This window comes from Patagioenas fasciata, chromosome 5 (assembly GCF_037038585.1).
Source record: "Patagioenas fasciata isolate bPatFas1 chromosome 5, bPatFas1.hap1, whole genome shotgun sequence".
Lineage (NCBI taxonomy): Eukaryota > Metazoa > Chordata > Aves > Columbiformes > Columbidae > Patagioenas > Patagioenas fasciata.
In genome coordinates this window covers 68,753,762-68,781,635 of record NC_092524.1, presented here as the reverse complement: position 1 = coordinate 68,781,635, position 27,874 = coordinate 68,753,762, and the positions used below count along the sequence as shown (strand labels likewise).

The 27,874-nt window shown below is 52.1% G+C and overlaps 2 protein-coding genes across 2 annotated transcripts; both read right to left on the bottom strand.

The window, feature by feature from the left end:
* Nucleotides 1-20,886: 20,886 nt before the first annotated feature.
* LOC136102689 (inositol 1,4,5-trisphosphate receptor-interacting protein-like 1) lies at nucleotides 20,887-22,353 on the bottom strand. The gene has a single exon (XM_065839987.1). It carries the CDS (start codon nucleotides 22,351-22,353, stop codon nucleotides 20,887-20,889), a length of 1,467 nt encoding a protein of 488 aa, XP_065696059.1.
* Nucleotides 22,354-26,407: 4,054 nt separating this feature from the next.
* LOC136102722 (inositol 1,4,5-trisphosphate receptor-interacting protein-like 1) lies at nucleotides 26,408-27,874 on the bottom strand. Its single transcript, XM_065840046.1, has one exon. It carries the CDS (start codon nucleotides 27,872-27,874, stop codon nucleotides 26,408-26,410), a length of 1,467 nt encoding a protein of 488 aa, XP_065696118.1.

Sequence of the window (27,874 nt, the reverse complement as noted above, 5' to 3'; positions counted from 1 at the left end):
AAGTTGCACCAGGGGAGGTTGAGGTTGGATGTGGGGAACAATTTCTTCCCCAAAGGGCTGTGGGGCATTGGAACAGGCTGCCCAGGGCAGTGCTGGAGTCACCATCCCTGGAGGGTTGGACAGCCAGAGGTAGGACAGGGACATTTGGTAGTGCCAGGGATGGGGGAGTGGTTGGATTTGGTGATTGTGAGGGTCTTTTCCAACCAAAATGATTCTATAGTTCCCCCACAAAGTCTTGCCAAGCCCCCCCCCCCCGTTATTGTGTGGGGACACAGGGGACAGCAGGGCAGCCAGGGGACATGGAGGGGCCGTGGGATGGTGGGGCAATCACGGTGCTGGTTAGTCCAGGTCTGTATGGGCTCTGTTGTGTAAGCCAGCCGGATACCCAAAGATTCGCTCCCAAACTGCAACAGATAAAAATACCCAGGGGATACGTGCTGCTCTGACTAAAGCTTTGCTAAAATAGAAGACCGCGCAAATCCCTTTTTAGCTGCTCCTCCCGAGCCTCCTGCCTCTTCTCCTGCTGGGCTCCTACCCGCAGATGGCGGGTGGGCTGATGTCTCACAGCCCTCACCACCCCGTCTCGTCACGTACCCGGTCCCTGCGTGCTACCTGTGTCCTGGCGGGCGCTTTTCTTGCTGTGGCTTTGCACTCACTGGAGTGGCCATAAAGAAATGAAGGTTTAGAAGATTTTTTTTTTAGAAGCTCCTTAGCCTGGGGCAAACTGGATGTGCCATATCCCCATGTGCTGGTTACAGGCCCCTGGCTCTGGTACAGAGCTGCAATATTTGCATTGTAAAATCTTCTCTTTTAGGATGTTAAAATAAAATCCCGAGATCTTTCGACGCCTTTCTGTTTGAAATCCAGTCCTCCAGATCTGCTGATCTCTGATCTGGCTGTTAGAGAATTTCTGCCATCCCTGCCCATAGAACCACAGGATGGTTTGAGTTAAAGGGACCTTCCCAGCTCCCCCAGTGCCCCCCCTGCCATGAGCAGGGACATCTTCACCAGCTCAGGTTGCTCAGAGCCCCGTCCAGCCTGGCCTGGGATGTCTCCAGGGATGGTTCAGCCACCACCTCTCTGGCCAACCTGGGCCAGGCTCTCACCACCCTCAGGGACAACAATTTCTTCCTCATGTCCAGCCTGAATCTCCCTCCTTTAGTTTAAACCCATCACCCCTGTCCTATCACAACAGGCCCTGCTCAAAAGTCTGTCCCCATCTTTCTTATTGTCCCCTTTTAAGCCCAGAAAGGCCACACTAAGGTCTCCCTGGAGCTTCTCTTCTCCAGCTGAACACCCCAACTCTCCCAGCCTGTCCTCCCAGCAGAGCTGTTCCAGCCTCGGATCATTTTGTGGCTCCTCTGGAGCCCATCAGATGGAAGGAACAACCCAGGCTTCCAAGAGCAGATCTTCCCACCAGCTGGCCATGCTCTGCACCACTTCCCATTAACTCCGCCTTGCCTCACAGCTTCTCCCTTACTTGGTACCGGCAAAACCTGGTCCCAGCCCAGGGCTGGAGGAGCATCTGGAGGAGGTTTTCTGAGTGGACAGACAGACAGATGCCCCTAAGCAGAGGTAGGCTGTCACCTGAACACCTGACAGCACTGCCAGGTGTCTGCTGCATTGTCCATCCCTGGGCACACACCTGTTTCTCACTCATGTTGTGTGAACCTGCTCTATTGCTTCTAGCAGGTAACAGTTAGACTGGCCAGTGAGCCCTGTGTCATATATATTGCCCTGCTGTGAAAGCATCCTCTTATGCCTTTAGGTGGATACAAGGAACAAGCACCAGGAGCAGAGGAAATGGCCTCAAGTTGCGCCAGGGGAGGTTGAGGTTGGATGTGGGGAACAATTTCTTCCCCAAAGGGCTGTGGGGCATTGGAACAGGCTGCCCAGGGCAGTGCTGGAGTCACCAGCCCTGGAGGGTTGGACAGACACATAAATGAGGTTCTCAGGACATGGGATAGCGGTGCACTTGGCAGTGCTGGGCTAGCAGTAGGAGTTAAAGATCCTAAAGCTCTTTTCCAACCAAAATGGTTGTACGATTCTATCAGGACACACAGCCACAGCAACACGTGGCTCCCCAGGGCTGCACACGGGCGGGCTCGGAGCAAAGCTGCTTCCTGAGGCTGCACAAAGGCCCTGCAGAGCCCCAGGGGAAAACCAACCCGAATATCAGCAGAGCCCCAGTGACACCCACCTGATGGCTCACATGCTTCAGCTGCAAAACAGACCCTGCACCGCTTGCTTGTGGGCAATACAAACCAGCACTGGAGAAGAACCTTCCAGAAGGATGGAGGAAAACCATGCAGTGACTGTGACCCTTTTCCTTTTTAATGAGCCTCAGGCGAGAAGGACCAGCTGAGAAGGGACAACGCGGCTCTGCCACCCCACCAGAGGGGGGACGGGTCTGTGTTGTCACCCAGCTCTGCCACCGGCGCGACAAAAGGGGTGAAACACCTTGGGAGGCAGCTTAACCATGCAGGACGCACAGGAAAGAGATTATTAATCCTTTTATATCCCGCAATAACTCGATGTCACCCCGTCCTTTCGCGCGCTTCCGCTGACAACAACACAGCACACACACATCGTTAATGGGTTATTAAAATGCACTGGGAGCTGCCACTGCAGGCTGCTGAGATAGAGGCTGCTCTTGATGCTACGCCAAATAATTTGAGTTTTTCATTTTGGTGATCATGTAAACAAACTGTCAGACGTCCAGATGCAGGCATGGAGAAATATCGATGGACTGGAACAGTGGCGGGGCTGGGCATGTGTTCATCTATTAATCTGACTGTTGTGAATAAATTAAATGACAGTGTTAGAAGTATATTCCCTAGGCCCATGTTCTGCTATATTAAGATGTGATGATTTTGCATCTTGGGTCACTGAGCAAACAGAGATGTGGCTCACTGGTGGAATGAAGCCAGAAATACACAGCCCCTTATTTTCAAATCTATAGAATGATAGAATCATAGGATCATTTTGGTTGGAAGAGACCCTCGAGATCATCGAGTCCAACCATAACCCACCCCTGGCACTGCCCCATGTCCCGAGAACCTCATCTCTGTCTGTCCAACCCTCCAGGGATGGTGACTCCAGCACTGCCCTGGGCAGCCTGTTCCAATGCCCCACAGCCCTTGGGGAAGAAATTGTTCCCCACATCCAACCTCAACCTCCCCTGGCACATCTCGAAGCCATTTCCTCTCATCCTATTGCTTGTTCCTTGTATCCACCTAAGGGCATAAGAGGATGCTTTCATAGTAGGTATATATATTTGATTTATTCCCTGTGTGTTCTCCCAGCACCTGTGTTGCCTCACCTCTCTGTTTGCAGAGTTTCAAGAAGTGTCCCTTCCAAGAACCACACTGTCTCCCCAATTTTTTTCTTTCTGAAAGACCTTTGGCAAGGATTTCCCTGGATTTGCTCTATATTGTACAGAAGTCCCTGTATATAGAGCGCAGTAGCGAGGTACCGCGCTCAGCCATCGCCTCTCCTAGCGCAGACACACCACGCATCACGCTGCGACCCGGGCACGCTGCTCCAGCCGGGGCTTGGAGCCCAGATTTCTTCAAAGCCTCCTCCTGGCATTGCTGCGTTGCCTCTTGGCTGCTTGAATCCATCCCAAATCCTCAAGCCCACGGTGGTGGGGAGGCCGGCAGCTCTGCGGGAGGAGCGCGGGTGGGTCTCGCTATCTGTCCTTGCTGCAGTGGCATGTGGAGCAGGTGGAGGGGACAGGGACAGGGAAAAGGGACCTGCCACAGCACAGGAGGGATGGCCAGGGGCCATGGTGTGGCTGTACGCTGCTGTGTCAGGGTAGAATCATACAGTCATATAGGTTGGAAGAGAACCTCAAGCTCATCAAGTCCAACCATAACCCACCCCTGTCCCTGCCCCATGTCCTGAGAACCTCATGTCCGTCTGTCCAACCCTCCAGGGATGGTGACTCCAGCACTGCCCTGGGCAGCCTGTTCCAATGCCCCACAGCCCTTTGGGGAAGAAATTGTTCCCAGATCCAACCTCAACCTCCCCTGGTGCAACTTGAGGCCCCTGGGCATCCACAGGCTCCTGCAGCCCCAGCAATGGGAACACAGCCCCTTGTCTCCAAGTTGCTCCCGCCCAGTGTTAAAAGCAGGCTCGGGCTGCTCCAAATCCTGTGTAAAACACTAAAATCTCCCAGGCAGCACTTTCCAGGGGCTGGCCCTGCTTTCCTCCGCCCGAGCCCTGGTGCTGCTTTCGCAGGAGTGAGCCCTGGCTCTGCACCAGTTCCGCAGGGACACGGTCCCTTGCAGCACGGGGGATGGAGATGAAATAAATCGCCTGTCTCCTCCGGCGCCGCAGGGTTTGTGGAGCTCCCGCTGGCTGCCAGCTGGCCGTGCACGGGGTTTCTGCTCTGCCCGCTTGCCTCCGGCCACGGGGACACAAGGGGACTCCCCAGCAGGCTGGGGAGAAGGTGAGGGAACCCAGAGCTGGGATGGGAACCCGGCTGTGCCAGCACCCAGCTCCCTGCAGCCTTTCTGGGAGCAGCGGTGGGCTCGGGGAGGGAAAGGGGCTTGGCCACAAGGGCTCTGCAAGGAAGAGAGGGGACCGGCTTACCCTGGGGACACAAGGATGGGTGCAGGGCTCGGAGCAGAGACCAACCTCCCCCCGACAGCAGGGACCTGTGGAGCTGGCAGTGGCTTGTGGACCATGATGCTCAGTAGCCACCAAGAAGCCCATCTTTCAAATCCCTTCTTGGACTCATTTACGTGTTTGGCCCCAGCTACACCCTGAAGCCATTTAATCATAGAATTGTTTAGGTTGGAAGAGATCTTTACGATGAAGTCCAACCATTAACCCACCACTGCCAAGTCCACCACTGATCCATGTCCTGAGAACCTCATGTCCGTCTGTCCAACCCTCCAGGGATGGTGACTCCAGCACTGCCCTGGGCAGCCTGTTCCAATGCCCCACAGCCCTTTGGGGAAGAAATTGTTCCCCACATCCAACCTCAACCTCCCCTGGTGCCACTTGAGGCCGTTTCCTCTGCTCCTGGCGCTTGTTCCTGGGGAGCAGAGCCCGACCCCCCTGGCTCCAAGCTCCTTTCAGGCAGTTCAGAGATCAGAAGGTCTCCCCTCAGCTCCTGTTCTCCAGCTGAACCCCCCAGGTCCCTCAGCCGCTCCCATCACACTTGTGCTTCAGCCCCTCACCAGCTCCGTTCCCTTTTCTCAACTCGCTCCAGCACCTCAAGGACTTTTTTGGTGTGAGTGGTTCAAAACTGCCCCAGGATTCAGGTTTGGCCTCAGCAGTGCCCAGCACAGGGACGGTCACTGCCCTGGGCCTGCTGGCCACACAGTGCTGGTACCAGCCATGAGCATCATGTGAAGTCCCTTTGCCAGCCCGATTCAACGTGTGTCCAGAGCACTTCAGGACACAGACAATTGCTCCCATAGGGACAATGCGCCTGCACAAGCATCACACTACATAAATACAGAATAAAGACTCGCCAAAGCAGAGCAACACCTCTGTGAGTGTATTTTAGCTCAACATGTTGTCCCCACCAGCAGAAGGCAGCAGCCAGGGAGGAGAGGCTTGGTGCAGCCCCTGCTCCGTATCCTTCATCAGCTGCATCACTGATTGCAACAAATTCTCACTAGAAAGAAATAAGGTATAGATGCAAACGGAGATTTCTCACTTGTTTAAACCTATACCTTTCACAGATGATTCAAATCACTAATTTATATTAGTTTGATTTCATCTGTCCCCAGTCCAACCAGGTGTCTTGTTCTCAAACGTTGTTTGCCTTCCTTTGCCAGCTGTGCAGCTTTGTTTGACCCAGCAGCACTAAACCCCGGATCCTGACACCTGCTGAAAGGATTTCGGTCACAGCCAACCTGAAAAGTAACCTCAGAGATGCAGCTTTATTTTTCTTTTCACTTGGGCTTTTGTTTTTGTGCTGGGAGTTTTTTATAGCATGACATTTTCCTATATGACTAAAGACACTTCAAAACAAAACGGGGAGGAGATGGCACAGGCAGTGACTCGCTGTTGATCGCACCGTGATGACAAAGCCCTGCTCAAGCCTCAGCTTGAATTGTGGGTTTTTGCAGATCACCCCAAAATCGCCTGCACCTCTTTTCCGTTGATGGTACCAGCGCAGGCCACATCTCCAAAGCCAGCAGGTTCGTGAAGACCACAGGGAGGACACACTGTGCCCAGGAATGTCACCGCAGCTGAGACACGCTCCTGGAAAGCCCTCTGGCCACCACACAGATCACTTTACAGCCTCTCACCTGCCCATTTTTTGGAGCAGAACTGTGAGTTTTTGGAGCCATGTGGCCACCTCAACCTCGCACACACTCTCCTGAGCAGGGAAATGCCCCTCCACGGCTCCTTGCTGCAGAGGAACATAAATGGGTCCGTCAACCAGAGCTGCTGCTTGTCTTCAAACGCACAAGGACAATCAGCATAATGACTTCGTTTACAGTGGAAATCCGATTACCGCAGGGAAGCGTTTCATTAGGGTGGATTTTCTCTGCGGCTGCCACACGTGGGGAGCTCCCCTGCCGAACAACCATTTCGCTGGTGCTGGTGCCAGCGCAGGGGACCAGATCCGCGTGCCCGGGCGTGCGTGGTGGTGACAAGGTGTGCAAAGCGGGAGGTCACACCAGAGCCACGGCCCTGGGCTCTGCTCTGCTGCCCGCAGCCATCTCCCAGCTGTCTCCTCCCCGCTTCTCCCTCATGTGTTCCCCAGCTGCAACCCAGCCCACGCTGCCTGACTCAAACCTGGGCTTGCAGGGTGACTTTGTCCCCATGCTGGGCCCTGGTACGACGGGGAAGTTGAGAACAAGTCCCATGGGAAGCACAGCAGCTCTTCCCAGAAGCCCTTGGAACCACATCCCCACCAGCCTGGGAACATGGTTCACCCGTGCTCAGCAGCAGCCCCACCGGAGGGGACACTGACGTGTCACCAGCGGTGCCCGTCCGTCCTTTCCCAGCTCCTTTCCCAGTCCCTGTGCTGGTTAAAGCAAGCCTGGCCTGCCCAAACCTGTGCTGGTTTGGTTCTCTAGTAAAACAGCCTGAAACTGTTCCCCTTGTTATGCACATTATCTACTGAGAGTTTGCTCTGAGAGGGAAGGGAAGGCAGTTATGATAGATTTTGTTAAAGAGCAGAGTTCACCTTCCTGGCAATGACAGATTGCCTCCCTGCTATCGCTGCACTGCATTGTGTTACCAAGAAAATTAAACAGTTTCTTTTGGGGAGTATTTTATTGTCCATTTATTTTTTGTGTGAAGGTTCGGTTTTGATTCTATCGGTGTGCGGCAGGCTGGGCTGTTATCAACATCAGAGAAAGGCATAAATCAATGAAAATGAGGGGCAAGACTGGGTGCTAGGGAAGACTGCTTGTCTATAGGCCCATTTTATCAAAATCCCTCTTGTCTCTTTGGTCTCTGGTTTAGATGCTTTGATAGAAACCCCTGGGTCCCACTTTTCCAATGTTTGATATTCAGCTTCTCACCCATCACCAGCATCTCCTCTTGCGGGGTGTGGGAACCCCACTCCGCAGAAGCACGCTGATTTATTGCGTGTAACGAGGTGTCCCCATGCTTTTCCTTTGAATGGCAACCAAATACCTCGGCACTTTTCAAACGAATTCTGCAGCAGAGCTGGGGTTGTGCAGCAGCCTTCTCAGCTTCTCCAGCTGCTCATCTCCGTGCTGGGGCTGCACCAGCCACTGGTTTGTGTCTGTGGGTATCAGAGACCCACACGTTGCTTCCCGGCCCGTCACGCACTAGGATAACAAGAAAATGACTCTGGTAGCGTTTAAGCATGATAATCACCACCTCCCTGTCAGGTTTCCGATTCACCTTGTGACATTTAGTTTTATGCAGCATATTCTGGCTGAAGAAAGGATTTGTGATGATTACAGTGAAAGCTTCCTTGTGCCCATTTATTTTCCTGGGTTCAGCAGGTTGAGCTCTACCAGAGGAGTGTGCTTTGCTCTGGGAGACTTTTTTTCTGGCCCAGTGTTACCTTTGCTACCTGCAGGTAAATGGGTACGTGCTGGAGAGGACTCCTAGGAGAGCAGCTTCTCTAACAAGCACAGCTTCTGGGTTGCTTTCTCAATGACATTTTAAGGCAGAGGCAGGCAGGGATCTGTGGGTGAAGGAACATTTTGCATCAGCCTACACAGCAGTTACAGCACCCTCGGTAAGTAGCGTGTGGGCAAGTTGTACAGGGCTCTTCACAACAGAAATGCGGATATGTGTGCCAGAGAGAACACCCTCCGGGGGACAGAGGGCAGAGCTCTTGTTCCAGAATCATTGACTCAATTATTTTCTGAAAGCATATAAAATTCACTCTGTTTTTTATTGCAAAGGGATAAATAAATCTGTATTTTGTCAGTGCAAATAGGTTTCCATTTGAATTTACAGAGGGCATGAAGGATCAGTCAGTTCTTGCTCTGCAGGTAGCTCAGTGTAAGCCCTCGGGCCATGAGCAACAGCAGAGAGTGGTGGAGGAAAGTACAACGTGACAAAAAACCCTGTCCTGTGAGTGACACAGCACATCCATCCTCATCACAGCCTCCCGTCACCACTGCCCGTGGCCTGGCTGTGCAGTACCTGGTGGTTGTGTTGGGAGCCCTGCTTCTGCGACTGCAATTCTCAAAGTGAAACTTGGTTATAGAAACAGTATGAGAAGTTTCTAGAAAAGCTTACGAGATGTCCATTAGAATGCGTGTGGCAAATGCACACCCATTGTATAAAGGCACTAGCAGCAAGCAAAAGTAGGACTATAACACATTTCCACAACCAACAGCGTGCAGCATGAATACGCTGCCACCACCACATCCCTCGCTGCCACTTGTGGCCGCTCCAGAGCCCAACGCAGGATTCCGTGGTGCCAGCAGAGCAGGGAGAGATTCATCCTGCTGTGGTCAACTCAGAGAAGGTCTTTGTTGACCAGGTTTGCACTTGCAGACTGACTCTGTATGCTAAATCTGGGCTTTTTGTGGCCAGGAAAAGAAAACGTGAATAATAAAGTCCAGAGTGAGATGCAAACTCTTCCAATTTGGGAGTTTGAATCTCAGACTTTATGTTGGGCTCCATGCAAGTTCCTGTCAATTTAATCCCAGCCTGGGAAAGCAAATACCCATCAGCACCAGCCAGCAGGGTACTCACAGCACGGCTTTCCGGGGAGGGAAGTGGAGGAGAGGTGCTAAATACAACGTCGTGATGTGCTGTTCATATTCTTGTGAGCCTGATTCAGAGCCCACCAGTGTCCACGAGAAGATATTTGGCTGGGTAAGGCTGGCTCCTTCTGGAAGACCGGTTTTCGTCCTGTTGCCATACTACCGCTGTGTTTCTCTTTTTGCTGGAAAATAGAAAATTCATACAGAGAAATGTTCCCCTGTGTTCAAAGACGATGGATTTGGAAGTGCTGTCTCCCTTGCTAGCCTCGCCAGGGTCGGGAGTCTTGTTCTGTGCCTCGTTAGATGATCTTGCTGCTATTTCTGTGCCGCTCTGCTCGATCCTTTGATGCTCAGCGGTCGGTTTGAGATGTCTTGTTTAAAGAAAAAATATCAACTTGATTTAAAACTCTTCTTCCAATTAAATCACGGCGGGCTTTCTGCCAGCAGCCAGCCAGCCTGTCTCCTTCTGAAGGCAGACACGCGTCCCGCTTTCAAGGTGCTACAGCGCGGTTTGTGGCGCTGTCTGGCACAGTGGGGTTTGATCTCAGCAGCAAGGACATGACTCCGAAGAGCTTGGCACCGATACCCTCACAGGGCAGCCTGAAGTGAATGAAAAAGGGATGTAAAGAAAAGGAGGAGTGGTGTGATCCCCCCCGAAGAAAAGCTTGTTGTCTGGGGATATGCAGAAAATCAGACTATATCTCCCCTTGTCCCCATGGCCCCTCTGACTTCAATATCCAGGAAGACAATCAAATCTAATCCAACATAATCTTCTAGAGTGTCATGAACTGCATCTCACCAGCATTATCTGATAGCTGGGAAGTGCTGGGCCTGTTACAGATTATGTTGCTTATCTGAAAGAATTGTTTTTGGCTTCAAAAGCAACATCACTTCCTCACCAGCTCCCCAGGAAAACTCCTCCAGCCTCAGAGACCGCACTGAAAATGCAGGTTGGACCTTCAAAGCCTGTGCAAGGCTGGGACTGGTCTGCTCTGCTTGAGAATAGCAATAGGTCCACATGCAGCACTGACCACAATTAACACCTTATGGTTCTTGTTGCCTGGTTCCAGCTTCTCGTGTTATGAAGGTTTCGTTTTAGAGACAGAAACTGGACCCAAACGGGAATGTATGGAATGTATGAGCTAAATAGGGCCTATTTTTGTCTTGCCCGAATGAGCCCTGTGCATGTAGCCAGTACAAGAATACCTGCACAGACTTCCCTCTTGCAAAAGTGCCATTTTACAGGAAAACGGTTGTAATATCCTTTTCCCCTGTATGTCTTTGGACGCCCTTAGGCAGACTCCTGTGCTGGCCTCAGGGCAACAGGTTTCTTGTCACTAAAATACTGCAAATGGGTTTCAATCAGCACAACATTCACTGTCTCCTGGAACCAAAAGCTCTCACATTGGTGCAAGATGATGTAAAACCAGTAGGTCTGTAGGGATTTACATCCACGTCATCCTGGAGTAAATAAATAATTGGAGATGAAGAGAATGTAATTTTGTCCCTGGCTTGAGTGTGCAAGACAGTACTCACCCCCTTTTACACACACATGCTTTGCTCTATACTCCTAGCCCTGGTTTGTGTGTCTTTTGCAGCAAAACGCTATCAGCGGAGGCAGTAGCAACACTTATATTTCTGGCTGCCCAACATTTCCCATGGCAAGCTCCTGCTTTCAGTCTCTCCTGAGCTGAAATCTCTCCTGCTGATGTATTCCAGACCACCTAGCTGCCTCGCAACAAATATTCTGGAAGGTTTCTGCTAGAATGGGTCCGGCAGTCTGAGGCTGAAGCTGGGGAAAACAGGAGGCTTGCCTCACGCACCGCTGATTCTCACCCACGTTTCTCTGAGGTTGTCTCATTCTTCCCCAGTTTTGATGAGAAACTGGAAATTTGGGTGTTGAGCCACCCTTGCCTTCTGCTAGTCCTGCCAAAGCTTGGCAAACCGTGGCTGCACGATGCTCCTCTGAAAACAGGTATGGTGGGGGAAGATGCAGGATCTAATGTAGCAGCTGTCGTGGCACGGCGCGGTCTGAAAATGAACCGGCTTCTATGCTGAATGCAGCTTTCCTCGCTGCACCTCCAACAGAGGAGAGAAAACCTGTTTGTTTGTGGAGAGCTGAAACAACAGCGCCATAGCTCAGCCCCCGAGGAAATGAGTAATCCCAGATCCAGTGCTGGGGAAGGAGGTCAGGAGTACACAGGGGAGGGGGCTGAGGGGAGGTTGGTTCTTAAATATATGAATATTGAATTCCCTTGGCAGGGGAATTCCTCCTGTATACAGAGCCAGGCAGAGGTCTGGAGGAAAATGAGGATGTTGACTTCTTATTTATTATTTCTTGGAGGCATGCTCACAACAAAACCCTGCTCCGAGAAATGCTGTACTAACGCTGGGCAAAACCTTGCCCCACAAAGCCCATGAATGCAGGTGATGGGAGCACGAAGGCAATGGCAGCCAGAGCGAAGAGCAATGCTGTTAATGTGGTGGCAGCTGGGAACAGTGGCAGCCTCTGGACATCTCGGATGCAAAGGGGAGAAAGACAAATGGAAACGGCTGGAGTGGGAAAAATGCCAATCATTTTTAAGATGTGATAGGCTGTGCTGTGAGGGGAGAGCCAGAGGATGGCAAGGTGCTCTGGAGAGAGCTGAGCGCAGGTGAGAGAGAAATCAAGAGGTGGGAATGGGGTCAGGTTGTTGGAGGAGGCTTTGCAAAGAGAGGAGAGCAGAGGGACAGCTGCTGGCACTCTGTCAGTTTATCAGCTGCTCTTCCCCAAAGTGTCCAACGTGGAACTAGAAGAGATGCAGGTTTGAGGAGTCCTGGGTGTTAGGAAAGACAGCAGAGGGGTTCGCGCTGGAGAAACAGCAGCTCAGCTCGCCCACCAGTGCGCCCTGGTCTGCTGGAGCTCTCTGGGCTCCACAGACACAACAAAAGCTCTGACACTTCTCCCAACACCTGTGTCTCGATCCCAAACCAAATCTGCCCCCAGAGATGTCCCCAGATGAAAGAGGCAGAGCAGAAGAAGATGAAGCTCACCAGGGCTGCAAGGTGGCCTTGCAAGAGGAGAGAGGGGCGAATCCTCAAGGGAGCAGAATCTGCTTGACATGGCATTCAACACCGAAAAAGAGATAAAAACTATTTCAAAATCGTGCACAAAAGAGTTAAAGCAAATGAATAAACATGTGAGACAATATTAATTGTCTGAAACACAATCTGTTTGACTTTTGGTTTATAAAGATCTCTCCACTTTAGTTTCCATGGCAACTATTGCGCAAAAGCACACTTTTTCTAATCATCTCCACAGAGTTTAGAGCAATTTTGTAATTCAATCAAATGTAAGGAAGAGAATTTGTTTTTGCGTTGAGAAAACTGCTACCTAATGAGCAAACAGTGACTGGGAGAGGCCAGATTTACAATCATGACCCTAGCGAGACACTTAATTACTGAATAATTAGCAGTTACTGGAGTTTCTTAGCAGGAAAGGCTGATGGATAGGGGTTGTGAGAAGAGCTGTTGTTAATTCTGAAGTCTCCCAAGTAGTTGTGCAAAGCGAGGAGCAGCAAACCTTGCTGCGCAGAGAGTTTTCCACCAGCTGACGCAAAATGCAGTTGGGCATGGATTGTGTAACGGCGGAAGCAGAGATGGTGAAGCTCTTTGCCCACGCTGAAGATCTCAAGAACCTTAACCCCAAACACAAGGGACTTCTGGACCCTGTGAGCCCACGCTGAGGCAGCTCAGGCACTGGGGAGCAGAAAGACTGGGCTGTTGGATGGGAATGTGCTTCAAATGGGGCTTCTTGAAGCGCAGTCCCATGCAGTGGGGGGTTCTGCTAATCCTCCCCAGCGGTGGACAGTGTGAAAGCCAAGTTCACAGGCAACAAGCCCCATCTGGCTTTTGGGAAGTCAGTAGCACCCTCTGTGGGTTTCAGTTGGGATGGGTAGGGTTGAATTATTTCCCCCAATACAGAGGGTTTTTCTGTGGGAGGAAGCATTGATGCATGGATTGTCTTCCTGGAATGAAATCCAGAGCTACAGAAGAGTAATTAGTTCTGGACTTTAATCGTTCTAATGCTGAAGCCTAGAAAACTGTTCTGAGCAGAATTCTAAATGCCAACTTTCCCAAAACACCAAAGCCAGAAAACAGCCGAATAAATCCGGCGGGATCAGTTTTACTTCCTACAGCAGCACAAAACGCAGCCCTAGGCCTGCGCGGGACATTCAGGGTCAGCCTGATTCCACCTTGGGCTTTAGGACGATGATTTCACGTCTCCCGCCTCATATGATTACCCGCAGGAAAGCTCTCTGCATAATCTCTTGGCGTTTCATAAATGCAGGCTCTGGAAATGAGGTCAGGGCTCTGCTGTTGTACCTCGTCCAGGGACTGCGGAGCTTGGGTCGTGTTTGGAGATAATTACCTGGCCAGTCCTCTGCCGTCTCCAAATGGTCCTTCAAAAGGTTTGGTGTTCAGCTCCTCGGCAGGATGTGGAAGGGTACTTAAAAAAAGAGAGAGAAAATACGTAAAAATAGAGCTGGCTCAATTTGTTCACATTTCAAACAGGGATGAATTAACATCCAGCAAAAAAAAAGGCAAAGAGTGGGTGAATTTGTGTGGATTTTTGAAAATGCTTTTGACCGCTTACAGAACTGGCTGCATTTGGAAAATTTTATCATCTCCATGGCTTTAACTTTGGGAAAATGTTGAGATATTCAAGCATTTTTTATTTTTTATCAGCTCAAAAGCAAACCCAAAGAAGCAGCTTTTCTACTCCCACTCCTCCCTGTGGGATCTGACTTTCCGAGGCACAGATGTCATCGAGAAAAAGACGATTTCTTGATTACACGGGCATGTTTCACGTTATCATATTTTAACCTGTATCAAAACCAACCAGCTCTGTGGGCAGGAGAATGTGTTGGGTTCAGTGCCTCACAGCTGAACATTCCCTTGTCTGACAAGCGTTCTTGCCGACTGAAGCTTTTCCACTGGTTAAGACACTCGTAATTCCTTCTCCCACTGTCAAACAATAATCCAGGCTCATGCTTCGACCTCCTGTACATCACTAGCACTCACTCTCTCTAACTGGCCGACTCTTTTCATGAAACTTAAACTCGATGTTTTTACAGCCCAAATGGCCCATGTGTTTTTGTGTTGTGGGGAAGGACTGTAGGCTGACCATAAAATCTCAGCTCCTTAGGAAAACAACCTAAAACCATGAGTAACAGTATTAATGGACAAGGAAAATGCTCTCCACGTTAATACCTTGGAAGATGACAGGGTGTCCCTAGCAGGAGAGCCAGGTAATTCCTAGCTGAAGAGGATTTTCTTCGGTGTCTTGCCGTATAGAAGCAGCCTCAACACTGCCACTGTGTGGCAGCGCTGAAAAAAAACCATTAAAAACATTTGCTATTCAGTGAAAAAATCACTCACCAGTGCAGAGCTCACCCCCCTGGGCCAGAAAGCCCCTGATGTGCATTGTGTGGGTGATTTTACAAACAAGCATTTGCACCTTCTGACCTCCAACACGGGAACTTTGTCCCACCAGAGGAGCTGGAGTCTTGCAGGACTGCTTGGGACTTTATCGGAGGATGAGGACGGCTATTGGCATTTGCCGAAAGGAAAGCTGTGGGCAGCCTGACAGCGATCCTCGGGGCTTGGGAGAGTTTTCACCAGTGATCCTACATTCGTGGAGGTGCAATTGGAGGCCGATACTGGCTGTAAAGTCACGATACGCTGTTCTCGTCACAAAACTCAGCAGACAAACGCCTTTTCTTCCCGCAAACACCATCACCGAATTTTAACACTAGCACTGCATCCCTGACAGGCAGGACCATGCTTTCTTCTCACTTCAGTGTGCGAGAAGTTGTGGACAAACTTTGCAATAAGAGGGAATGTTAAGGACCTGTAGTAAAACTTATGTAACGTGTTGGCCTGCAATTTAACTCTTGCCACCCCCAGAGGGGAAGATTAATGTCTAGAATCACGAAGATCTTTAGATGCAGGACCAAGCAGAGGGAGCGGTGCCAGGATGGTCTTGGGCACACCACAGGTTGGTCAAGATCAGAGTCACAGGCCTCTGCAGCCTTGTCAATATAAAACCACCTGGCATTGCTCCTGTGGAGGAGTACGATGTCTCTAATGAAGCATGAAGGGAAGGAGATTGGGCTGTGTGATTAACCAGTGATGAAACCAGTGCTGGCCATCCACCCTCCTCACAATGTGTTTTTTGCCAATCTTGGGTCAGAAGAAGAGAGCAGGCACAGAAAAAGGGAAAAGGGGTAGCGCTAGGAGCTATGTTCATTTCTTAAGGTCACTCAGAGCCATCTCATATTTGTTTGATTATTAAATCTCTTCGTTCTGCTGCAAACCTTGAAAGACGAGGCAGACACCTCCGCACGCAGCTTGGGAGGGCTGGGGTGAATAGGCTGGAGGAAGAACCCACAAAAGATACAGCCAAGGCCTTCTTGGTCTCAAATGCCTCAAAACTTTACAAAGCAAAAAGACAATGTCCATGTAATAATAGTGGAGATAAAAAGTAATTCACAACGGTCATTACCCTTAAAATAATTACTGGAACCAAGCGAAGGAGGTACAAAGTCATACTTTCCAGGGTCTTTCAAGCTGTTTCTTAGGGAGCTTGATGTGCATTTGAAGCTGCTGCTTATTTACAGGGAATGCCCACCAGCCCCTTTCCCCTTGAGCCTGGGAGCATTAAATAGCAAAGTCATTCCCCCGTCTCACGCTTCCGCACGTGGGTCCCAGCAGAGCTCTCCGCTGCCATCATCGAAAGGCTGTGTTGCAATTGCTCCTGTTGTTGCCTGTACGCCGTCACCTTTTTTCTCTTTTGTTAACCTGCACATGGATTAAATCAGATTCATCTTCCACGCAGTCATCTGTTCGGATGCAAAGAAGAAAGGAACATTTAATTATCCTTTTATTCAGCACATGTAAAAGGCGGGATCATGGTTCTAGCCACCTTCCCCAGCACGCAGGTCAAAGCAAATAATCACACAACCTCTTCTCCACATGGTAACGTGGCACATTTGTTTATGCACTTATTCTTCAACGTATTTTAAATTAGTAGGGTGAATATTGCTACCCTGAAGAGACAAAGACAGCTCTTCGCATCTCGTCTCATTACTGAACGGGGGTATTGTTGGATCATCAATAACAAATTTGAAAAATTCAATTATGACTCAAATGGAATGGTGATGAGCAGGGAGAGTGTTGCAGGCAGTGATTTATCGCCAGACCCTGAATCAACGAGTTACAAGCTTCATCAAGTCCTTGGTAATGCCTTTGTGTCTTCTACAAAAAGGAACATAGACATTGTACTATGGTGTCACGGAGGCACCCCGAGGTTCGTTTAAGGGACACAAGGGTCCAAAACAACTTTTATTAAACCGGTGAGAAACAGGGTTTTAGCACTTCAAAAGTGACTTAAATACAGGTTCGGATATCAGTTGAAGAAAATTATGAAGGGGCAGCAACTAATACAACAGGCGGTCCACAGAGTGCATGCACATGGCTTCACCAAAACAATGCCGGAGCCGTCCCTGAGTCTGGGAGGAGTCCACACTTGTCTGAACACAATGTGGGATTATTCTTAAAGAGATACACATACTCCTGGTGAGTACGGAAAGCGTACACTCGTGATTCTGCAAGGGTAAAATTATAATACACTCGCAATCCTGCGAGGGTTACTACACATGCAAATGTGCATGGAATATTACACACGCTTATGTGGAAGCACGGGAGGAAAATGCACTCGCGATTGTGTGAGGAAATAATTTATACACGTGCTTGTATTGAGCACGGAAAGTTACACATGCAAATGTGCACGGAAAGTACACGTGCTTGTATTAAGCGCAGAAAGTACGCGTGCAAATGTGCACGGAAAGTTACACGTGCTTATGTAGAAGCACGGGGGGAAAATACACCCGTGATTATGCCAGGATTAATTTTACACGTGCTCATATTGAGCACGGAAAGTTACACGTGCATGTCACAGTATCACAGTATGTTTGGGATTGGAAGGGACCTGGAAAGCTCATGCAGTGCAATCCCCCCATGGAGCAGGAACACCCAGCTGAGGTTCCACAGGAAGGTGTCCAGGCGGGTTTGAATGGCTGCACAGAAGGAGACTCCACAACCTCCCTGGGCAGCCTGGGCCAGGCTCTGCCACCCTCACCAGGAACAAGTTTCTTCTTATATTTAAACAGAACCTCCTGTGTTCCAGTTTGCACCCACTGCCCCTTGTCCTACCATTGGTTGTCACCGAGAAGAGCCTGGCTCCATCCTCCTGACACTCCCCCTTTCCATATTGATCCCCAGGAATGAGTCCCCCCTCAGTCTCCTCTTCTCCAGCTCCAGAGCCCCAGCTCCCTCAGCCTTTCCTCACACGGGAGATGCTCCACTCCCTTCAGCATCTTGGTGGCTGCGCTGGACTCTCTCCAGCAGTTCCCTGTCCTTCTGGAACTGAGGGGCCACAACTGGACACAATATTCCAGATGGGGTCTCACCAGGGCGGAAAGTATAAATACACTCGCAATCCTGCGAGCAGTTTCACTCACAGCCGTGGCGGCGAGGCGAGCGGAGTCTCCATCCCGGGGCTCTCGGCAGCACCATCTCGCTTGTGCTCCCACAGACCCGTGACAATGGGCGGAGTCTCAACGAGAGTCCCGTTTTGATTGGCTGATCAGACCTGACTGCGGCCATTCCAGAACCTTCTCTGCACCCCCACACCAGCTGTGGGTGCCCTGAAGCCTCCAAACATCCCCACACTGGTCACAGGTGCCCAGTGGCTCCTGGCGCCTCCGCGCTCCCTTCTCCTAATGGCCCTGGCCAGGGGCTCTGGGGCCAAACAAAAGAAGCTGTCAACCTCAAACAGAGAGAGAGGTGGATGTGCCTACTCCTTCCATGATGAAGGACGGAGGGGGAGAGAGGGGGGTTTGCATCCTGCCACATATGGAAAAGTTGCCAACATTGAAAAAAAAAACCCAAAGAAACACTGTTTTATTCTTTTTTGTGCTCTGCTCTAATGGCTGCTGCAGGCCAACGCTCTCCACCTGCCAAGGCCCTAAATGATGGGATATGGAATTATGGCAAAGGCCTCTATGAAAGACGCAGGGAGAGGAACTATCCAAGGAAAGGTGACAGCGTCGCAGCTGCTGAGAAAACTTTGTGTCAGAGAAACTGTGCATGTGGAAAAAGAGGTTCCTTCCCTTGGGAAGCTGAAGGTGTCGATAGACTGCAGTGGGGGAGATCTGTTGTCCCTGTGGCCACGTACAGCACTTTCCTCACCTCACGGAGCCATGGCCTGCCCTGAGTGCCCAGAGCTCTCGCCCATTCCTCAGCCAGGACACAAGGCACAGGAGGTTAACACAGCTGTAGCATTTACTGTGGCTGGTTATAGAATCACAGGATCATTTCAGTCAGAAGAGACCCTCAGGACCATCGACTCCAACCATAACCTAAGCTAACTCCAGCACTAAACCGCTAGCAGACCAAGCGCCATATAAACCAACCCATGATCAAAACACCCAAAATTCTGCCGTTGCCACCAGTCCCACAGGCAGGTATTGATCTGCTGGGTCTTCCTGTATCTTTCCTCATCATACCCAGCAACTGTGGGGATAGAGGAGAACACTACTTGTGCTCCTGATCCCTTGACCAGCCATCCCAAGGCCCTGAAGTCGCTCTTGATCATCTTTAGTTTTTGCTTTTCATTTTCATCACTGCCTACCTGAAAAATTATTAGTGGGTAGTAGTCTGAGGGCCTGACCAGGGCAGGAAGTTTCCTTTCCACATCTTTACCCCTGGTCCCAGGCGGCAGTAGGCTTCCCTAAGAAATGGCTCTGGCCTGCATATAGGGCCTTCTGTTCCCTTGGGAAGGGAGTCTCCTACAACTACAACCTGACTTTTTTTCCCTCGTGGGAGTTGTCTTGATGGAGGGTGCAGGGTCACATATCCTCTGCTGCACCTCCAACTTAGTGGAACCACCATCCTCAATGTTGTTTGGTTCCGCTTGCAAAGCTGTTTTGCAAGGGAATGTGGGAGCTGGGGTGGTCATATTAGGGACCTTCCTCCTTCTGCACCAGGTAGGAATTTGCTGCCATTTCCCCCTATTCCTGAAGCATTCCAGACGCTGAGCCTCATGCCTGTTTGACAGAGGCACCTGGGAAGGTGGGGTGGGTAGGGGTTGTTTCTCCTGCCACCCCGAGTGTGGACTTGCTTCTCGATGTGGAGTTGGCATCACTCCAGCAGCAGAGCTGGGTGTGCGGAGCTGGCAGCTCCAGCAGCTGCAGCTCAGTCCTCCCGAACTCCTGGGTCCTTCCTGAGCTCTCAAACCGGAATCTGGTTGCAGGATGCAGGGCCTGAGGGCTGTGGATCACAGACAGACAGGCAGGCTCCTCTCTGGATGTCAGCCATGGTCGAAGAGAGAGTGACCCTCGTGATCACCCTCTTATATAGGAGGTATGACAATTATGGGATGGAATACTTCCGTTGGTCAGGTCTGGTCACCTGTTCCATCCACCCCTCCTCAAACACGTCCCTCTCATAACGGAACGTAGAAAAACTTATCAGTCTTTCTTGGCTACCATAGTAATAAATCTAAACATGAGATTCTTCAGCATCCTGCTGGTCTCTTATCAGCACCAAGTACAGCATCCTAGGAAAAATATGCAGGCTAAAATTCAGCAAAGTACAGCCACCTAGAAGAACTGAGCTGAAAGAGAAATCCCTAAAAGAGAACCGGTCTTGTTTTCAACAAAACCAGGACATCCTGCCACCCCGAGTGTGGACTTGCTTCTCTTCATCCTTTGCTGCTGACCTGCCTTCCTCAGTCAGGCAAGGGGAGCAGACAGGAATGCCTTGATCTCCGTTCCTTGCTGGTGGTCTTACCTGCCCACGGGCGGCCAGAGCTTGATCCCACGACTTCATTTCCATCTCCAGCTCCCTGATCCTTCTCAACCTTTCCACCTGCAAACACAGCTCTATGACCAGGCTGAGCAGGTCAGCCAGCTGCCCACACCTCACACAACTGCTTTCTGTATTACCACTCCATACCCATGAAACGATCTGACATGCTCCGCAGTCTGAGGTCTGGGTGCTGCATGTTCCTGTGGCAGCTCTGTCTGAGTTGCTGCCTCATTCCTGTAGATTGTGGAGGATTTCCCTTTGCTCGGGATCAGCCGCTTTTACAGCGATACTGTTGGTGGAACCGCAGCTCTGGGATCTCCCCCTCGCCTCCTCAATCTGTGGCCAACCTCAGCCTTAGATCTTACTGTAGCTGTGGCTCTGCACGTCAGTTCATGGCATTTAAATCTCCTGCGGTTGCTCTGTAGTCGCTGCTGTACTTGCCATTCGCCACTGAATGACTGACGTCCACATCAGCCCTTTTGCAAAATGCTCCTTGTTTCTGCAGCAGCTCAGCAGCGGATTGGCTTTGTGAGACAAGGTCTTGTTTGCCAGGGGTTACAGGGGTGTCTTCTGTGAGAAGCTGCACCCTATACTTGTGTTCCTCGAGCAAGTGAGGCACAGAAACAGATGCAGCATTTGTTCAAACACAACTTTTACTGGCAATTTTGCAAATGGGAGAGCTCCCAGAAGGAACGGGCGCTCTCAAAGCCAGGGGTGCGGTCGCTGTGCAGTGGTAACGGAGTCCCTGTCACAAGCCTCCTCGCGATGGCCTCTCCAGCTCTGCGCAGGAAGAGCTCCTTCAGCGTCCTTGGAGCGCCAGTGTACGAAGCCGACGCTGCAGCAGGACAAACTCAAGCCACGCGCTCTCACAGGCATCAGGATCCTGCTCCAGGTGGCGGAAGAGGTTGAGCGGTTCAGCCGTTCGCAGAGCCTGGGGCAAGACGATCTTCTCAGGCACGTTCTCGTTGCCAATGAAGAAGTGGTTCAGGCGTCCCTCCTCCAGGCAGCTCTGCAGGTACAGCAGGATGTCCTCCAGCCGCTCCAAGAAATCCCTCCTGCCCCAGTCTGGCAGGGGTATGGTGGTCAGCAGGTGCATCACCACGGTCTTTAACGTACGGGTGGAAAAGTCCGTGTCCAGCAGGCTGCGGGCGCAGAGCTGCAGGCATCGGAGGTGGACGCTGTCAGGCTGAGCCTGGCTGGCAATATGCCTGAGGAACTTCATCTCTGCCACAGCGTAGCTCTCCGGCCACATGGTGCTTGGGGTGTAGGCGGCCTCTGTATTCTGGCTGCTCACAAAGATGTCCGAGTCGCCTTGCCTCACCCCAAACATCAGCTCAACAAAGAGCCTTTTCCCCCCGCTTTGTGTCAGCTGGAATTTGCAGGAGCGGTCGGAGGGCAGCACTGTTAGGCAGTGTGTGGCTGACTCAGGCAGGATCCTCCAGGAATGTCTCAGCATGTCCTGGAAACAGCGGGCGATTTTCTGCACGTCGAGGTAGGAGTCAGTGCAGAGGTCGTGTAGGATGCTGGGGCCCTCATCCCTCCACTGCTCCTCCTCGTGGTCGTGGAGGAAGCAACGTGGCTCTCCTGCCGGCTGCTCCGTCTCACAGGTGCACACCAAGTCCACACGGATGCAAAAGTTCCTCACTGGCCCCAGGTGGCTCGGCTCGAGGTGGAAGATGTGTCCACGGGGGGGCTTCAGGAGCACAAGCAGCCGGTAGGTGATGTCTTCTTCACGGGGACTCCAGCCTTCGAAGGCGCTGCCCACCTCAATGGCATTTTCCAGCACTTGGTACCATGGATCGAAGAAGACATACTTGAAGACCAAGATGAATTTTTCCACCAGGTGCTTAACAGCCTCGCTCTCTCTGTCCCAGTTCCGAATTGGCCTCTGGATGCGCCGCACATAAAGCCTTCGCAGGTCATCTGCACCTCTCTCTGGCCCACGGCTCCGTTTCCTGAGCCACCAGCAGAACCCGAAGAGCAGGACCAGGACTCCAGCAAGGGCCCAGCAGTGCCAGTGCTGCAAGGCATGGAGGAGCAGGGATGCCCAGGCAAAGCCGCTCTGCTCCTGGTTGCTCTGCTCCTGGTTGCTCAGCTCCCGGCTCCTCTCCTCTACCTCCCGCCACAGCCGAGTCATCTCCCGGCTCAGCATCTCCGCACGCTGCTCCATGCGCTCACGCATCTCCTCATCCGGCTCATAGCCGACCGATTGAACGTTCAGCGTAAGAATTTGCCAAATCACCAAGAAAGTGTCCAAAACAGCCATGGTCTGCGGAGAAGAAAGAGAAGGGGCTCAGTGGGGCTGGGCGGGATGGAGGGTGCTGGTGGTGGGGAGAGCGGGACAGGGGCCACAGGGAGCTGGGGGCAGGCAGGAGCGGGGCCGAGGCAGCTGGGAGGCAGCAAGGGCTGCCCCGGCCCTGGGGCTGTGGCTCCGTGCCCTGGCCAAGGTGCTCCCGTGAGCGGCCGGGCCCTCCATGCAGGGTGAGAACCCAACCCCGGGGTTCCCGTCCAGCCCGGCCTCCCCCGGCCTGCGCACTCACCGCTGGCCCAGTCTGGACTGGGGCAGCGCTGCTGCTGGCGCCCCTGATAACCGCCCCGCGGGGACTCGTCCCCTGTGATGTCACAGGCGCCAGAGCGCGTCACAGGCACAACCGCCGGCCACCCCGCCCTTCGGCCCCACTCACAGCTGCCCCGCTGTCCCGGTGAAGGCTGGGCCAGAGTTGATGTTCTTCACGGGCCCCTGCGTGGTGCTTCACGTTGGGTTTGCTGTCCTCTGCCTGCCCATGGCCATCTCACAATCATAGAACGGTTGGGGTTGGAAGGGGCCCATGATGACGCTCTAGGCCAACCCCACCTGGAGCACTGTGTGTGGTTCTGGGCACCACAGGACAAGAAAGACATCAAACTGTTAGAGCCTGTCCAGAGGAGGATGACCAGGATGGTGCAAGGCCCTGAGGGCAAGACTTCTGAGGAGCAGCTGAGCTCCCTTGGCTTGTTCAGCTTGGAGAAGGCTGAGGGTTGACCTCACTGCAGTCTCCAGCTTCCTGTGGCAGTTGCACATCCCCTGACCGCATCCCAAGCCTTTGATAGGACCCTTGATGGCTCTTCAGCACCTACTGTGCCCCTTTGTGCCCCACTGAGCCTTTGCCAATGTTCACACCTTGGGTGGTGCTGACAGTCACATCCTCCCCACACCTGGGGCAGGGTGACTTCACCTCCCACCTACTGGAGGGGCGGGAGGGGCGGGAGGGGCGGGACCTTTGTCAGTTGACAGGGTCTTCAACCAAAGAGGTTTCCAGAGATGCTGAGAAGCTTCTAGACCATGTTGTAATGCTCACAGCGGAATCTGACCAAGCTATAAAATGGGGTCCCTTTCAAAGCCCCTCTTTGAGTGGCCTTCTCGGAGCAGTGAGTCTGTTAACGGGAGCCCTCCCCTTAGATGGGGTACTGTCTAAGGAGAGTTCCCAGGGTTGAGAGTGCCTCAGCTCCACACTTGGGTGAGTGGTGGTTTTGCTCTGCTGGTTATACCCTTGAGTGAGTCCTTGCCTAAACCAGCCAAGTAACTATTTCTCCTGGGTACCCCGGAGTGAGAGGCCTCTGGTTTCTGGCAATTGTATGCATGCACATGTGGATTTTCATTATTCTCTGTAGTCACACCCCAATAATCTCCTCAGTTGATATCCAAGTCCATGATTTATGTTGTCAGAGTGCTAAGTAATTTAGAGAAACCCTGTTTCTAGTCTGTCTATTGGCTCCACATTCCAGCTAGAATAAAGTAGTTTTGGAACTTGTTGTCTGCATGAAATTGACGTGTGGGCTGTCTCCACCTCACTGTGTCAGGAGAAATTCCGATGGGACATTTCAAAGAAGTTCTTCCCTAAGTTAGTGGTTGGCTGCTGGAACTGGCTCTCCAGGGAAGGGGTCAGGACACCAAGGCTGTCTGAGTTCAAGGGTGTCTGGACGACAATCTTAGCCATATGGTTTAAGTTTAGGTGGTCCTGCGAGGAGCTGGGGGTTGGAACTGGTGATCCTTCTGGGTCCCTTCCTACTTGAGATATTCTATGATAAATAACCGGAGGGCCATGCAAGGCCAGGATGTTCCCTGGTAACGCAAGGCGCAGGGAGGCAAAACGGTTCCTGAAAAGGCAGAAGAGGGCAAGAGTGAACAAATTCTTTATTTTGCTCTGCATGGGCACATAGCTCTTGCTTTACAGACTGAGCTGCCTTAACTCAATGGACAAGTTTTCCCACCTTTACCCTTCAGATTCTCTTCAGCGTGCCACTGGAGGGAAGGGCTTGAGCAGCTGTGTGATGCCAAGGTGCAGTGCACCTCGAAGCCTGGGGCGTGGGCCAGGTTGGAGCCGCCGCAGGTGCAGATGTTGGTGGTAGTAGCAAATATTCTAACGAGAGCTTTGAAGGCCGAAGTGGAGCAGGGTTCCATGTGACCAGCAGTTGGACATGCGTCAGTCGGTCCTAAGCGATAGGCTTAGGACCTGGAGGAAAGGGCTTGAGCAGTTGTGTGATGTGAAGCTGCCTCTTGGGATGAATCCACAACACCTGGGAAGCCAAAACCAAGGGAATCATGAAACCAGAGTCCACCATATCAGCCCTTGATACGGTTTAATGCAAGGCGGCAATAAACTGTGGCAGATGCTCCTTGTTATCCCCTTTACCTCCCGCCACCCCTTTCCTTTAGATCGGAAAGATGATAGGAAAGATAAGGGGAAAGGAAGAGAGACTTAGTCTTCTAGGTGGAGAGTTTTAAAGGGTTTTATTAATGTTACTAATAAATAGAGAACATATAGAAAATATACAAAACCAATCTCAAGTGCTCGATGTGGAGTTGGCATCACTCCAGCAGCAGAGCTGGGTGTGCGGAGCTGGCAGCTCCAGAAGCTGCAGCTCAGGCCTCCCGAACTCCTGGGTCCTTCCTGAGCTCTCAAACCGGAACCTGGTTGCAGGATGCAGGGCCTGAGGGCTGTGGATCACAGACAGACAGGCAGGATCCTCTCTGGATGCCAGCCATGGTCGAAGAGAGAGTGACCCTCGTGATCACCCTCTTATATAGGAGGTATGACAATTATGGGATGGAATACTTCCGTTGGTCAGGTCTGGTCACCTGTTCCATCCACCCCTCCTCAAACATGTCCCTCTCATAACGGAACGTAGAAAAACTTATCAGTCTTTCTTGGCTACCATAGTAATAAATCTAAACACGAGATTCTTCAGCATCCTGCTGGTCTCTTATCAGCACCAAGTACAGCATCCTAGGAAAAATATGCAGGCTAAAATTCAGCAAAGTACAGCCACCTAGAAGAACTGAGCTGAAAGAGAAATCCCTAAAAGAGAACCGGTCTTGTTTTTAACAAAACCAGGACATCCTGCCACCCCGAGTGTGGACTTGCTTCTCTTCATCCCTTGCTGCTGACCTGCCTTCCTCGGTCAGGCAAGGGGAGCAGACAGGAATCCCTTGATCTCCGCTCCTTGCTGGTGGTCTTACCTGCCCACGGGCGGCCAGAGCTTGATCCCACGACTTCATTTCCTTCTCCAGCTCCCTGATCCTTCTCAACCTTTCCACCTCCAATCGCAGCTCTACGACCAGGCTGAGCAGGTCATCCAGCTGCCCACACCTCACACAGCTGCTTTCCGTATTACCACTCCATACCCATGAAACGATCTGACACGCTCTGCAGTCTGAGGTCTGGGTGCTGCATGTTCCTGTGGCAGCTCTGTCTGAGTTGCTGCCTCATTCCTGCAGATTGTGGAGGATTTCCCTTTGCTTGGGATCAGCCGCTTTTACAGCGATACTGTTGGTGGAACCGCAGCTCTGGGATCTCCCCCTCGCCTCCTCAATCTGTGGCCAACCTCAGCCTTAGATCTTACTGTAGCCCCATGGCTCTGCACGTCAGTTCATGGCATTTACATCTCCTGCGGTTCCTCTGTAGTCGCTGCTGTACTTGCCATTCACCACTGAATGAATGACATCCACATCAGCCCTACTGCAAAATGCTCCTTGTTTCTGCAGCAGCTCAGCAGCGGATTGGCTTTGTGAGGCAAGGTCTTGTTTGCCAGGGGTTACAGGGGTGTCTTCTGTGAGAAGCTGCACCCTATGCTTGTGTTCCTCGAGCAAGTGAGGCACAGAAACAGATGCAGCATTTGTTCAAACACAACTTTTACTGGCAATTTTGCAAATGGCAGAGCTCCCAGAAGGAACGGGCGCTCTCAAAGCCAGGGGTGCGGTCGCTGTGCAGGTGGTAACGGAGTCCCTGTCACAAGCCTCCTCGCGATGGCCTCTCCAGCTCTGCGCAGGAAGAGCTCTCTCAGCGTCCTTGGAGCGCCAGTGTACGAAGCCGACGCTGCAGCAGGACAAACTCAAGCCACGCGCTCTCACAGGCATCAGGATCCTGCTCCAGGTGGCGGAAGAGGTTGAGCGGTTCAGCCGTTCGCAGAGCCTGGGGCAAGATGATCTTCTCAGGCACGTTCTCGTTGCCAATGAAGAAGTGGTTCAGGCGTCCCTCCTCCAGGCAGCTCTGCAGGTACAGCAGGATGTCCTCCAGCCGCTCCAAGAAATCCCTCCTGCCCCAGTCTGGCAGGGGTATGGTGGTCAGCAGGTGCATCACCACGGTCTTTAACGTACGGGTGGAAAAGTCCGTGTCCAGCAGGCTGCGGGCGCAGAGCTGCAGGCATCGGAGGTGGACGCTGTCAGGCTGAGCCTGGCTGGCAATATGCCTGAGGAACTTCATCTCTGCCACAGCGTAGCTCTCCGGCCACATGGTGCTTGGGGTGTAGGCGGCCTCTGTATTCTGGCTGCTCACAAAGATGTCCGAGTCGCCTTGCCTCACCCCAAACATCAGCTCAACAAAGAGCCTTTTCCCCCCGCTTTGTGTCAGCTGGAATTTGCAGGAGCGGTCGGAGGGCAGCACTGTTAGGCAGTGTGTGGCTGACTCAGGCAGGATCCTCCAGGAATGTCTCAGCATGTCCTGGAAACAGCGGGCGATTTTCTGCACGTCGAGGTAGGAGTCAGTGCAGAGGTCGTGTAGGATGCTGGGGCCCTCATCCCTCCACTGCTCCTCCTCGTGGTCGTGGAGGAAGCAACGTGGCTCTCCTGCCGGCTGCTCCGTCTCACAGGTGCACACCAAGTCCACACGGATGCAAAAGTTCCTCACTGGCCCCAGGTGGCTCGGCTCGAGGTGGAAGATGTGTCCACGGGGGGGCTTCAGAAGCACAAGCAGCCGGTAGGTGATGTCTTCTTCACGGGGACTCCAGCCTTCGAAGGCGCTGCCCACCTCAATGGCATTTTCCAGCACTTGGTACCATGGATCGAAGAAGACATACTTGAAGACCAAGATGAATTTTTCCACCAGGTGCTTAACAGCCTCGCTCTCTCTGTCCCAGTTCCGAATTGGCCTCTGGATGCGCCGCACATAAAGCCTTCGCAGGTCATCTGCACCTCTCTCTGGCCCACGGCTCCGTTTCCTGAGCCACCAGCAGAACCCGAAGAGCAGGACCAGGACTCCAGCAAGAGCCCAGCAGTGCCAGTGCTGCAAGGCATGGAGGAGCAGGGATGCCCAGGCAAAGCCGCTCTGCTCCTGGTTGCTCTGCTCCTGGTTGCTCAGCTCCCGGCTCCTCTCCTCTACCTCCCACCACAGCCGAGTCATCTCCCGGCTCAGCATCTCCGCACGCTGCTCCATGCGCTCGCGCGTCTCCTCATCCGGCTCATAGCCGACCGATCTAACGTTCAGCGTAAGAATTTGCCAAATCACCAAGAAAGTGTCCAAAACAGCCAT